The 12,825-nt window shown below is 31.6% G+C and overlaps 1 protein-coding gene across 4 annotated transcripts in view; it reads right to left on the bottom strand.

Moving 5' to 3' along the window:
- The window catches only part of LOC124354803 (protein lingerer), a 47,475-nt gene that overhangs the window by 13,985 nt on the left and 20,665 nt on the right, over positions 1-12,825 (bottom strand). For 3 of the 4 annotated variants that reach the window (XM_046805522.1, XM_046805526.1, XM_046805525.1), the window contains 3 exons: positions 10,692-10,821; positions 10,018-10,184; positions 2,077-2,349 (listed from right to left, as the gene is read on the bottom strand). In XM_046805522.1, the coding sequence (XP_046661478.1) occupies positions 2,077-2,349; positions 10,018-10,184; positions 10,692-10,821 (570 nt within the window). The remainder of the gene's footprint in view (positions 1-2,076; positions 2,350-10,017; positions 10,185-10,691; positions 10,822-12,825) is intronic. The other variant, XM_046805523.1, reaches the window with a different exon arrangement.

Raw genomic sequence — 12,825 nt, 5'->3', positions numbered from 1 at the left:
ATATCAAAACTCCGGACCGTCAATAATCCGGATTTGTATCTAGTAAAAATTAAAACATCGTACCATCTGCCCACAAAACAGAAACAATGGAATCTGACAGTGATGACCCAGAACATCAGACAGACGAAACAGGGCCAACTCATTCTGAAGTGTTTGTAGCAGCGGAGACACTGATGTCATGGCTAGAGAAACAAAACGAGAGCTCACCCACTCAGCTCATTCTTTTTAAATCGAATTAAGGACTTAGCTGCGAAAAAACGAACCACTACTGCAGTTCAAAAACCTTTTACACATTTTTTTAAGAGCTCAAATAGTGTTTTATGTTTTTACTATACACATGTTGCTACTAACAAATTACAATACAGTGTTTGAACATAAGAGGTTTTTGATTAATTTAACCTATAAACCCTTTACTGTATAAGAGAAAATATAAAGTGTTAAATGTTTGTGTACTTAATTAGTGTATACTGGCCTTTTTTAAGGTAATTTCGATAATCCGGATAATTTGATAATTCAGATGGGGTCCAGTCCCAATTAATCCGTATTATTGACGTTCTACTGTATAATAAAATGTTCCCATTTCAGTTGATTGATTTTTTTTATTTTAAATGGTATGTTACTTTTTGGATAACCCATATATGTGGTCACTATTTATATAGGGACATGTCATAAAAGCTATTTCCCTATTTCTTCTTTTATTATTTCCTTATATGCAAAGATAAAACTAAATTCTTATTCTATTCTAATCAATTATCAACTACATAATGTTAAAAACACCATTCTCTTTTACTTGATGTCAAATCCTTTATTTATAGTGTAAGTAAGTAAACATAAACAAAAAGCTAAAAGAAAATTGTAAAGAGAAATTTTCCGTATCATAAAAAAGAGTGCTGCAAAATGATCATACAAGTTTCTCCACTGTACTGTTGAGCAAGTAGAAGAGTGTGGATAGGTACAATCCAGAAGTTTTAGTAGCCAAGGAGCAATGGACACAGCTAAGACTTGTTGGCTGAGAGTGTTTGTTTAGGAGGCATTTTATAAAAGTGTAAATTCCTGCGTGGCTGTTCATCAGTATTTCCAAAGGCGTTTTAGTGTGGATAAATCTTGAAAAACTTCCTAATCTCTAAACTTAGAGAAATCATTTAGTGTGCTGGAGGGTGTGGTACCAGTAGGATGTGGCCATATAGCCAATGAGGTGACAAACTATTTGAGAAGTTTGGTAGCGGAATCATTTCATGTTTTGGGGACATTGTACCAGCTCGTTACCCAGCTCTCAGCATCTGTGATATTTTTTGTGTGGATTCCTTGAGGTAAGAGTTTACAGAAATAAAAATTACACATTGGATAAACCGAAAGAAACCGTAAGCCAAGAAATCACGAAACTAATGAAGTTAGAGAAGATAACCTGACAGCTTCACAAGAAGGCTTGGTCAAAGGACATCATTTAAAGAATGTTATTTTTAGATCTTAAACGGATGAAATCAGTACAAACTTCTGATATTATTGTAATTAATTTACATCAATTCCCTTATGTAATAAGTAATCAAACCTCTTGTGTCACTTTAAAATTTTGCATCCTTTTTTTTTAAAAAACTTTCAGATCTTTTTGCTACACCCAGTAAATATTAGAAACAGAAATATCTACACCTCCGTCACAAAGGTGTATGAGAAACTATTAAGATGTATCATGTCTCAGATTTAATACATAATTATAATAGTATAATATAGCACAAAATATGACGATCAAAATTTACTGACTACAATCCTTGGCCATAAGTCCACCCTTAGAATTGTATCAGTAACTCTAATTAAAATCCTACAAATATCTAAGCCCTAATGAGGTGACATGTACTGGAATGATGATTACAACATTAAGTGTCGGTTGTTGTTAGATATAAACTTTGAGCAATGTTTTAAAGTAAATATTTTAAAGGCATTCATTTATAGGACGAACTGTTTTCTATCATTAACACAATTAAACTGTTGTATTCTTTTACATTGTTCACACATGTATAGAATAATTGCCAGGTTCATTATAATACAAATTGAATTGACCTAATAAGACAAACAACTCACAGGATAGAGTGCAGGAGTGCCATACTGGAAATTGGTGGGGAAGCTGCCGTAGATGTATGTATAACCTGGAGGCAGGCCAGTAGGGTTGAGCATGGGTTGCTGATGACCCTGCGTCTGTTGTGACAGTGTGGAGGGGACGGGTGAAGCATTGTTGTCTGCACGTGCGAACCTGCCATCAGACATGGAGTAGGCCACATTACCCAGGCTACCATCCCGGCCTGTACCCAGACTTGTAGGCTGCTGCTGGAAACTCATGTCGAAGTAACCAGCTGGCTGCAACATTAATACAGATTTATTTAAGTCCCAAAATACACATTAAAGACAGTGATACACTATTCCTAGATACCTCAATTCTTAGCAGTATCAATGAATCATCAACTTGATAATGCAGCTCTTTTCACTTTATTTTAATTCCAATATTTCCAAAGTATTTTATTACAAAATTACGAATAAAATTAATAGAAGTGCTTAGAATACACCAAATCTCTAAATAAGTATTCATGGATGACAGCTAATCAGCAATAGCAAATTAACTATCACTATGCAAATTACCAATGCTAAAATGTGTTATGGTAGTAATTTATGTATAGGCAAATGGAGATAGATCAAATAATGGACAGTAATTTAGAAAAATAATATTTTACTTTCAGTTCATATTTTATTTATTTCTAATCGTACATGGCCATGAATCTGCTGTGTTCGGCCATTCACAAATAATCGACAGTAAGTCAAATAGCAATCGCTAAAATGTTATTGTCCTGCTATTGTATTTTCTATATTAATTTTTGCACTTCATAGTAAGTCAGTTGCGTCTATTTGCAGACAACTGATTGACAGTATGTGAATTAACAATTGCTAAAATGTGTTGTTGTCCTATTTGATGTATGAAACAATTAGATAACTAAATTTAAAAACTATCATAGTTTTGAATCTAATATTTTGGTTGCAGTTCCAATTTTCTGTTTATTTATGTCCGAGCATCACCGCACGTTTGTAGCATCTATGCATGGACGACCGCATCCAAGTGTGAACAAATTGTTAGCTAATGTTTGTTTATCTTGTAATTTGGATAGTTGTACAAATATGTTCTCTGTAAGAATACATGTATAATTATATCTTAATATGTGTATCATAGCTAAGGGTGATATTGGCTGGTTTCTCCTAGGGGTAACAAAACAGATCAATTTAGCATATTGTGTTCTTAGCTACTATTCATGTTTAAAGAGGGTATTAACACATTCAGTGTGGGTGGATCGCCGGCAAGCCAAAGGTCCCCAGCACGCTGTACTGTGGGATCGTCGGCGCGACACATTGCCTAGGAATTTAGATGAGATGAGAAGAGCAGGCCTTTAACCCTTTGAACCCCAGACCAAAATATTGATGGTGGGAAAAACGTACCAAAACCATTTGACCTAAGAACTACAGAGAATCCCCGGAGCAGACAGCTGTATTGCATACTGTTCGTAAAAAATTAACATTTTTGCTATTTTTTATGCTATTGTCTTGTATTACACACCAAAATGTCCAAAATGAATTTGTGTACACAGAAAGAGTTTAGTCTGAAGTATAAAAAATTGTTTAACAACATTAAAATAACTTTAAAATATATTTTTTCTATTATTTCACAAAAGAAAACTCACAATTATCCAATAATTTGTGTATTTTTCACGAGGCCTTTCGACATCGAAGATGCCATCATCAGGTGTGAATTAACAATTTAAAAACAAATATCAGCTTAGTAAAACTAACAAGATTTATATGGTTAAAATTAAAATAAAATAATATAAATATTAGTATATGTATAAAAGTTTGGGTCAAAAAATTTAGTTATATTTTAAAGGAATGGTGAATTTTGAATCGGTCCAAAATCATTGTTTAAAATTTTATCTTTGTGTTTTGTTATGTATAATGTTTCATATGCGTCGAGTTCTTCTTGTTTGTGGACTTGTTTTAATAATGTGAAATTGAAACTAATTCATCATTGCCATTTTTAGATGTATTAGTGAAAAGGAATAATGGCGACATAGAATATGACATTTACAGAAAACCCACTTGCAACAACAGATACATACCACACGATTCGAACCATCCACCCTCCCAAAAAAGAGCTGCTTTCCACACAATGATTAATAGATTACTTACAACACCTTTAAAACACGATGAATACATGAAGGAAATAAGAAACATAAAAAGTATAGCAGCTTTCAATGGATACTCAACTAAATTAATTGACAGTTTATTAAAAAAACAAAAGAAGAATTTATCAAAAATATCGAGGACAACTTTAAAAAGTGAACAAAAAGAAAAACGAAACTGGCAATCCATGAGTTATGGTCCATTTTATAAAGAAATTAAAAAAGTATTTAGAAAACATCAAGACATGAACATAACATTTTACACACCATATAAGATAAATAACCTAATTGGAAATCCTAAAGATAAAATTTTAGAAGAAAATAAAAGTGGCATTTACAAAATTAACTGTGAAGATTGTGATAAAATTTATATTGGCCAAACAAAAAGAACCATTAAAAAAAGATTTAAAGAACACGAAAGATATTATAAATATGGACAAACTGATAAATCTGCTATTGCCAAACATGCTTTTGAAACAAACCACACCTTTAGAAACTTTACATTATTAAAACAAGTCCACAAACAAGAAGAACTCGACGCATATGAAACATTATACATAACAAAACACAAAGATAAAATTTTAAACAATGATTTTGGACCGATTCAAAATTCACCATTCCTTTAAAATATAACTAAATTTTTTGACCCAAACTTTTATACATATACTAATATTTATATTATTTTATTTTAATTTTAACCATATAAATCTTGTTAGTTTTACTCAGCTGATATTTGTTTTTAAATTGTTAATTCACACCTGATGATGGCATCTTCGATGTCGAAAGGCCTCGTGAAAAATACACAAATTATTGGATAATTGTGAGTTTTCTTTTGTGAAATAATAGAAAATTTATATTCCAATAAGAAGAGCTCCTCCTCCTTCATTTAAAATATATGTTTATAGATTTTTAGGTAAAAAAATAGATTTTAAGATTTTTTAATTCAAAAATAAGAAAAATTTTTTCTATGGGCACCCAAATTTTATTTTTCTAAATTTAGTTTTATGTATGTACAAAAACAATTATACTGATATCTCTGAAGATAAAGATTTTGCAACCGCGATCTCATTGAGGCCGGTTAGTCATTGTCCGGAGTAGGCCTAGCGGCGGCGTTACCGCGAGAAGTAGATAGCTGACTAAATGGCATTTCTTCGCCATCTGAGTCCGAGATAGTTGGCCTATAGGTAGGATCAACATCAGTGTCATCACTGAAAATTGATGAGACGTCAGACCAATCGTCATCTGATAGGTCAACATCCAGTTGTCTGTCCAAATCACTCGGGTGATTTACAATGTTGTCACTCATTGTTCACAGAACTGATTATTACTATAAGATTAAAACTAAAGAAAAAGTGACTAAAAACAGTCCTCAATTACAACATTTAACTCAATTCACACGCACAAAGACAATATACGTAACATTAGACCGATTTGTAGACAAATACAGCAGTAGCAACAAAGAGTAATATATTTTTTTGAGCATAGATGTTATTTTAAATACACTATATTACTAACAAAAAATTTGTATTTTACTAAAATACTCATAAATATGTATTAATACTCGTAAAATAAGTATTTTACGGTTTCAAATAAATATGTATTAAACGCATATACCATGGCGACGATATTACGTCGCCCGGGGATTCTCGCATCTTTATTGGCAACGATACATCATCGCCACGGGGATCTTCGCGTATTTTCTCGACGACGATATTTTGTCGCCTCGGGTTCAAAGGGTTAATAACTAGAAGGATATTATTATTCTTCATAGTGAATTCTTTGTAATGACACTATGACGAAGAACAGAAATCTAGTCTGATAAAGGTAAGCCTGTTTTTCATAGCCCAAATTCTTTAGTTAGTTATTATTCTATAGTTAGCCCACATTCCAGTTATTATTCATAGTTGTTATTTTATACAGCAATCAGTATCGAATTCAAAATCAAGACCAAATTTTGATATCAGTAACACTTTTTTTTGTATTGGCTCACCACTAGTTAGAAATTAGCTAACATTACATTACAAGTAGTGTTAACCCTTCCAACGCGGCTAACGCCTAAAGACGCGGAACTGCCGATGCTTTAAACGCGGATAACGTCTACAAACGCAAAGCTTTAATTTTGAAATGGCGAAGAATTAGTTGTTAAAACTTCCGTAAGAGAGCAGGTCAATGTTCCTTTCGACTGTCGGGACTAGACAAAACGCTTTGTCATCGTTGGTGGACGTTGTAACGGTATCTACTAGGGTTGAAAACAATCGCCGCCATTTTTTGTATGGCCTGTGACGTGGCATACGCCTACAGACGCGTTCGTTTCATTCAGCCGTTTAACTACGTGTGTGATGATCGTATGTTGGTTATATTGTTAAACAAAGTGTTTTGAATCAGTCCGTTGTTATTCTAATAGTGTTTTAGTTTGTTTTTACTAACATTTAGTGTAATGTTTTGTTATAATGGCTGATCTAACTTTTACCATTTTACTACGAACAACGTAGTTTGAGCGCATTTTTGGTATATTATGTGTAATATTTTTTCAATTATTTGTTTTGTATTTTATACCAGTTTCACCATCAAGTCCAGTTTATTTATTCTAAATAAATAAGGTTTATAAGTACAATATTTGTTTCATTTCCCTTGTAGGCTATCGTATAAATAAGTTTGTGTGAATTTCATGTTATTACATTTCAAAATCTTATACTGAACTTATTTAATTTTATTTACTAATTATACAGAAACTTCAGTTACAATTTACTCATTATAAACAACCTGTATAAATGTAATGTAATCTGTCAAACAGTGTTCCTATGTACATTATCCTGCAATGCAGTTTATTCAAAATTTCAAATGTTTTCGTGCGTATAAAATTCTCAAAAATATGTAATATTACATGTTTATTATTTTTTCTTATAAAGGTAAATACCAAGGAATATGAAACAAAAATTAGCATTGGGAAATTTTAAAAAAATACTTTTTTATGTCTTAGCGTTTGACAGTAATTTAAATTAGCGCTTTATGGGTTAAAATGACAAGAATTAAAAAAAAATATTTTAATAAAATAAACACTAAGTTTATATCACTTAAAACAACACAGAAAAGAAAATTATAGACCCTTAAATTATACTGAATAAAAATTTAATAAGGAGGATAATCTGAAATCGTAGTTAAATTATAGAAATTTTATTTATCATAATAGATTAAAATACAAACTGGAATGTACATGTTAATACATTTTTATCAAAAATATTGTCCTGGCAAAGAAAATACACATACATATGTACGACTGCGAAGCCTACTTCCGTCATAAAGTATTTACCCTCAGCCATTTAATTTCTCTTCCAGTTTTACATACTTTGATGCCATTCTTGAGCTTACCTTATTACTTAATTACAAAAATACAATATGTAAACAAGTAGGACTGAGAAGCTTAATCTGGTCAAAAAACAACTTACTTTCAGTTCTTGTAATTTAATTTGTGTCTATGATATTTCAAGTACCATAGTTGAATTTGCCTTGTTGTTTAGTTGAATTTGCCTTCTTGTTTTGATAAAGGAAATACACACATACATTGAGCGAGGAGCCTACTCCGATCAAAAAGCATGTACTTTCAGTATAAAGGGGAAATTTAACTGAATTCATACAACATTTTTAAATAATCATTTATAATAGGTTTTGCCTTATAGAAGTTTTGTTGTTTCCGGAATAGTCTGAGAAAGAATGGCTCGTTAAGGCATCTTGGTGTTCATTCCTGTTTTTTGTTACGCCATTATAAAAATGACGTATCACAATCTCAAGGAAGCCAAACAGTTTCAAATATTTAATGTGCAAACATTCCAGATTTTTTCATGAAGATGGGTTTTATAATAGTGTTTAAATAGTATGTGTAATGCATTAAGTAATTTAAATTCATAATTGGCTTAATGAGTGATAAAAAGTTAAATATAAATTTGGTCTTTGCTAACATTACTAATCAAGCTCTATACTTCACATTTTCTAAAATTTTAATATTAACAAATCAAGCTCTATACTTCACATTTTCTAAAATTTTAATATTAACAATGTTTCAGTTTCTTTAGCAAATTTCTGCTGAAAGTTTCAACAGCTGTTTATATACTATGCCAGTACACTCGTATGTATTACTATGTATGTTCACTTTACATGCACTAAAATTAGTACAACGCTAATTTTCTGTAATTAGCCTACAGAGTCAATGTATCAACCTCTCAACCTCTACTAGTTCAACAGTACACTAACTAACTGATTTATAACCTCCAGATTCTAACATATATATATACACAAATGGGTTAGTGTTAAAAGTCTGGATAAAATTATTTTCTAACATTCAAAAATATTTTTATAAATCTTACAATTTTTTAATCATCAAAATCCTTACAAATGTTAACAAATATTTCATACAAAGATGAGTGGTATTGGTTCAGCCGTTCTTGAGATTAGACTTAGTAATATATTTAGCGAGTCATTTTTGTTTATGAAATAAATTCTGACTTGGGGGAGGAACAGTGGACTTGCACAAAACTTTATCTTATGCAATACTGCAACATTAAAATCTATTAATTTCCTTTTAATTACTCTCTCACATATTTATTCTTATACTAGCTGTTTCCCGCGGCTTCGCACGCGTCTCTTAAGCTTTGCCCGTATATTTCTTTGCCTTCAAATAGTGTTTGGCTATTTAATATATGTAACTGTGTCGTAATTGCAGTTTATAATGTGCAGGCGCTTTGATAACTTTTATATCTTGCAGTACAGCCTGGTGGTGAGTTACATCAATGGGCATTGCATATAAGCCTTCTACATAGAAAAATACAAATAAATACAAATTTTCATAGTGATCGGTCCAATAGTTTCTGAGTCTATAAAGGACAAACACACAAACATTCATTTTATATATTATTATTGATCATTGGTGCAATCTGAATTTAAAATTAGGCAATGACGTCTTCTATGCAACCTGCATTACACTACTGATCAAGCACTTTACAATAAAAATTTTCTAAATTTTAAATGTAAACAAATGTTTCTGCCTCTTTGATGAACTTCAGCTGAAAGTATTAACAGCTGTTAAGTATCAGTTCGCTTTGTATTATGTGTCGTAGCGCAGTCTGTCGGATCCAATATAAAACACTCTAACATCAACAATGATTTATAATTAAAAAATTAATTAAATAAACTATTTAAATTGGACCAAATTTACTCTAGTATGTATGCCTATGTTACTTCCAGAAACGTGTAGAATCACTGTACAAAATTTCACGATGTTTCGTGCATTGGTTCCAGAGTTATAACGGAACATACAAACAAACATTCGCATTTATATATATAGATAGAACCTGCATATACGGAGCTACAAGATGAAAAAAATAACCCTATTTTAAATTCCAAAATACCATATTCTTAAGCAGAGAAGCAAAATTTACAGATTTCAGAACAAAATACTAAAAATATGAGTTTTGAAAACAGATTGTTTACACATTGTGGAGGTGCAGAAGAAAAATTTCTGTGGAAACCCAAGTGCTTATTTTTTCACAGAGAAGTACAGCAACGCTTTTTTCTATGTATTCTGGCTCAAATCGACCAATGAAAACAGAAATATATTCTCTAGGAAAATATTATAATATAATATATAAAACAGTAAATTCAAACATATATTCTTGTAATGTGTTTGATTTTCACAAGAATAAGAACTTTTATAATAAAAGTTTGTCACATAAAGTTTGTTGACACTATTATATTGTACACACTGCACATTCATGAATGAAGAGATTTTAACTTTGACTGTTAGAAAACTCACCATGGGCGGCCCCGCTGCTATCCTCTGCTGCAGCATCAGAGCATCATCATAGCTGAACATAGGCTGCTGGAAGTACGGCAGGCCTGCCGCTTGGCTCATGATGTATTGGGTGTTGATCATTGGAGGCACTTGAGGGGGAATATTGGCCACGATTCCGCTCTTGTTGGCTGAAAAATTCATATGGTACAGAACACGATAACTAATTTAATATTATTTTATATTTTTACGAAACCAATCTTCCATTTGTGTGTTGGATATTTCCATGTTACAATAAACACGAGAAATTAAACCATGCAATACTCTAAGGGAGATGACATGGAACAACACAGGGTAACAGTCAGCATTGAAACGACTACAGTGAAATCACCTACATGCAAACACTCATGAAAGAGGACCTAGAAAGTACTGACATCTAGTAGAAAATGGCAAACAACAGAATAAAACACGGAACAATTTAATGATGCGAATATTACGTCGGTAACACACTTAAATCACAAAAGCTATGAACGTTACATTACGTCAAAAACCGTGAGGGGGGTTAAGTATTTTTATTTTATTATGAAGGGGTTACCACGAATGATTAGAGGAGCATAAAAAAGCCTTAGTTACTGTATTATTATGTCATTAAGAAAAGAAAGGCTACAAGATACTGAATAAGACAAATGTATTACCACTACCTGTCGAGAGGGCTGTGACCTTGGTGGAAGCCACCGTCTGACTAGTAGCCGACAGACCCAGTGATGGTGCAGAGCTCACCGTAGATACGGCTGGTATACTGCTGTTGCTGACCTGACCACTCTCGTACTGCAACACAACACACTCATTAGACGTTATTAACGAAACTGTGACCTTGGTGGAAGCCACCATCTAACTAGTAGCTGACAGACCCAGTGATGGCGCAGAGCTGGTAGATACGGCTGGTATACTGCTGCTGCTGACATGGCCACTACATACCGTTACACACTACATGCACTCAGGACTATAACTATAACCTTGGTAGAGTAGTACAGAATGGCGAGGTGAGGGAAATGTGGACTGGGTAGGGTAAGAAAAGCGGGACGGCAGGTAATACCAGAGTAGAGTACTAGCATTATTGGAGATATCAGAATAGGTTTTTATTACACTTTGTTAACATAACACTCTGAGATACTGTTTCTCCAGATGTTTAAAAACGTATATTATTTAAATAGTCTCTTTTTAAAGTTTTTGAAACTGAAGCACTTAAGATACCCAAATTACGCCTTGATATTTATGATTTAAGCACACAACTACGCATTTCACTTGTGGAGCAGACAAAACTGACTATCTCTACTGACAGGATGAGCGCATGCAAGCAGCGACATTTGTCAACCGAGGCCCCGTTTCACATCTAGGTAATCTATTAGTAAACTGTAACTAGTAAAGTTAATTGGAAGAATGTTAAAAATAGGTATATTTAATAAGAAATCCAAAAGTATTCATTATGATCCTAAACGTAATCCCTAATTCTAAACACTTCAAATTTTATAACACGATTATGCATTGGAACATTGGATAAATATGATATATCCTACTATATACATTACATATAGAGTTCTGGTGGATAAGGTAATTTTTGCGATTCAATGTTTATTGGAATTAAATTTGGCTATTACCATTAATACAAATTTAAATAATGTATATTATATATATATATATATATATATATATATATATATACACATTACAAATATATATATACCAATATAATATATATATGTGCATAAAATGTTATAAATATATATATATATATATATATATATATATATATATATAGACATATAGTATGATCATAAACATATTAATTACTTTGATGGCAGTGACTGTAACAATCTTACAGATGTGTTTGATTTTATAAATTAAATTTTGTATTTGAACTAATATGTTCTAATATGTTATGGAAGATTCTTGAGATTTTTTATGAATTTAAAATTAAAGAAATTAAATTTCATGTGACATATATTTTGCTATGCACTGGAGGATTATTAATTGTTTTAAAGAGTGGTAAATAAATTTTAAAGGGGTTCAATTACACTTCTAGATATTCAAGACCTACACGAATTCATGTATGTACTCATACAATCAGCTAGCGATGATGTCAATGAATTAAATGATGACGATGGTGAAGGATACTAAAATAAAGAATATATTACGGTCATGGAAAATTTTAACCGATAGATTGTAAGATGTATATACAACTACGATTTGGTGAGCTCTGAAAATCATTGTGAACTCCATTATTATCATTCCTTAGAAAAATCAATTTAAGCAAACTAATTATAAAGATGAATAAATGTTTTTTTTAATTATCACCAATATTCATTGCTTTATCAACATTAATTCAAACACAGAGTAAAGAGCAGGGAACAACCAAATTTATACCAATGCTAGATGTTTTGTATACAAGAGCTGAACTAATGAAATAGCATAACTATTTCAAACAAGCCCTTTTAATTGTAAGAATTTATTAACGTTTATTTGTACAAAAATAAAGTTAATCTTGTTTCCCATGTATAAAACAGTTTAATAATATTTATAGATAGCCTATAATGCCCATAAGATAATATTCAGTTTTGGAAAAATGGTCACTCAAATTATACTTCTCATGTATATTAACCCTAGAACTGGCGGTCATATTTCTCTCAGTGGCGGAGTGTTTTTAGTACTTCATACATTGCCTTATATTTATTTGATTATTACATGTTTACTTTAAAGTACCTATGTCATATTATATATGTTTTATTCAGCATTTTTCAAGGAACATTTTTCACATAATATAATTATAAAAAA

Source organism: Homalodisca vitripennis, chromosome 2 (genome assembly GCF_021130785.1).
Source record: "Homalodisca vitripennis isolate AUS2020 chromosome 2, UT_GWSS_2.1, whole genome shotgun sequence".
Taxonomy (NCBI): domain Eukaryota; kingdom Metazoa; phylum Arthropoda; class Insecta; order Hemiptera; family Cicadellidae; genus Homalodisca; species Homalodisca vitripennis.
This window is presented reverse-complemented; position numbering and strand designations above follow the sequence as displayed.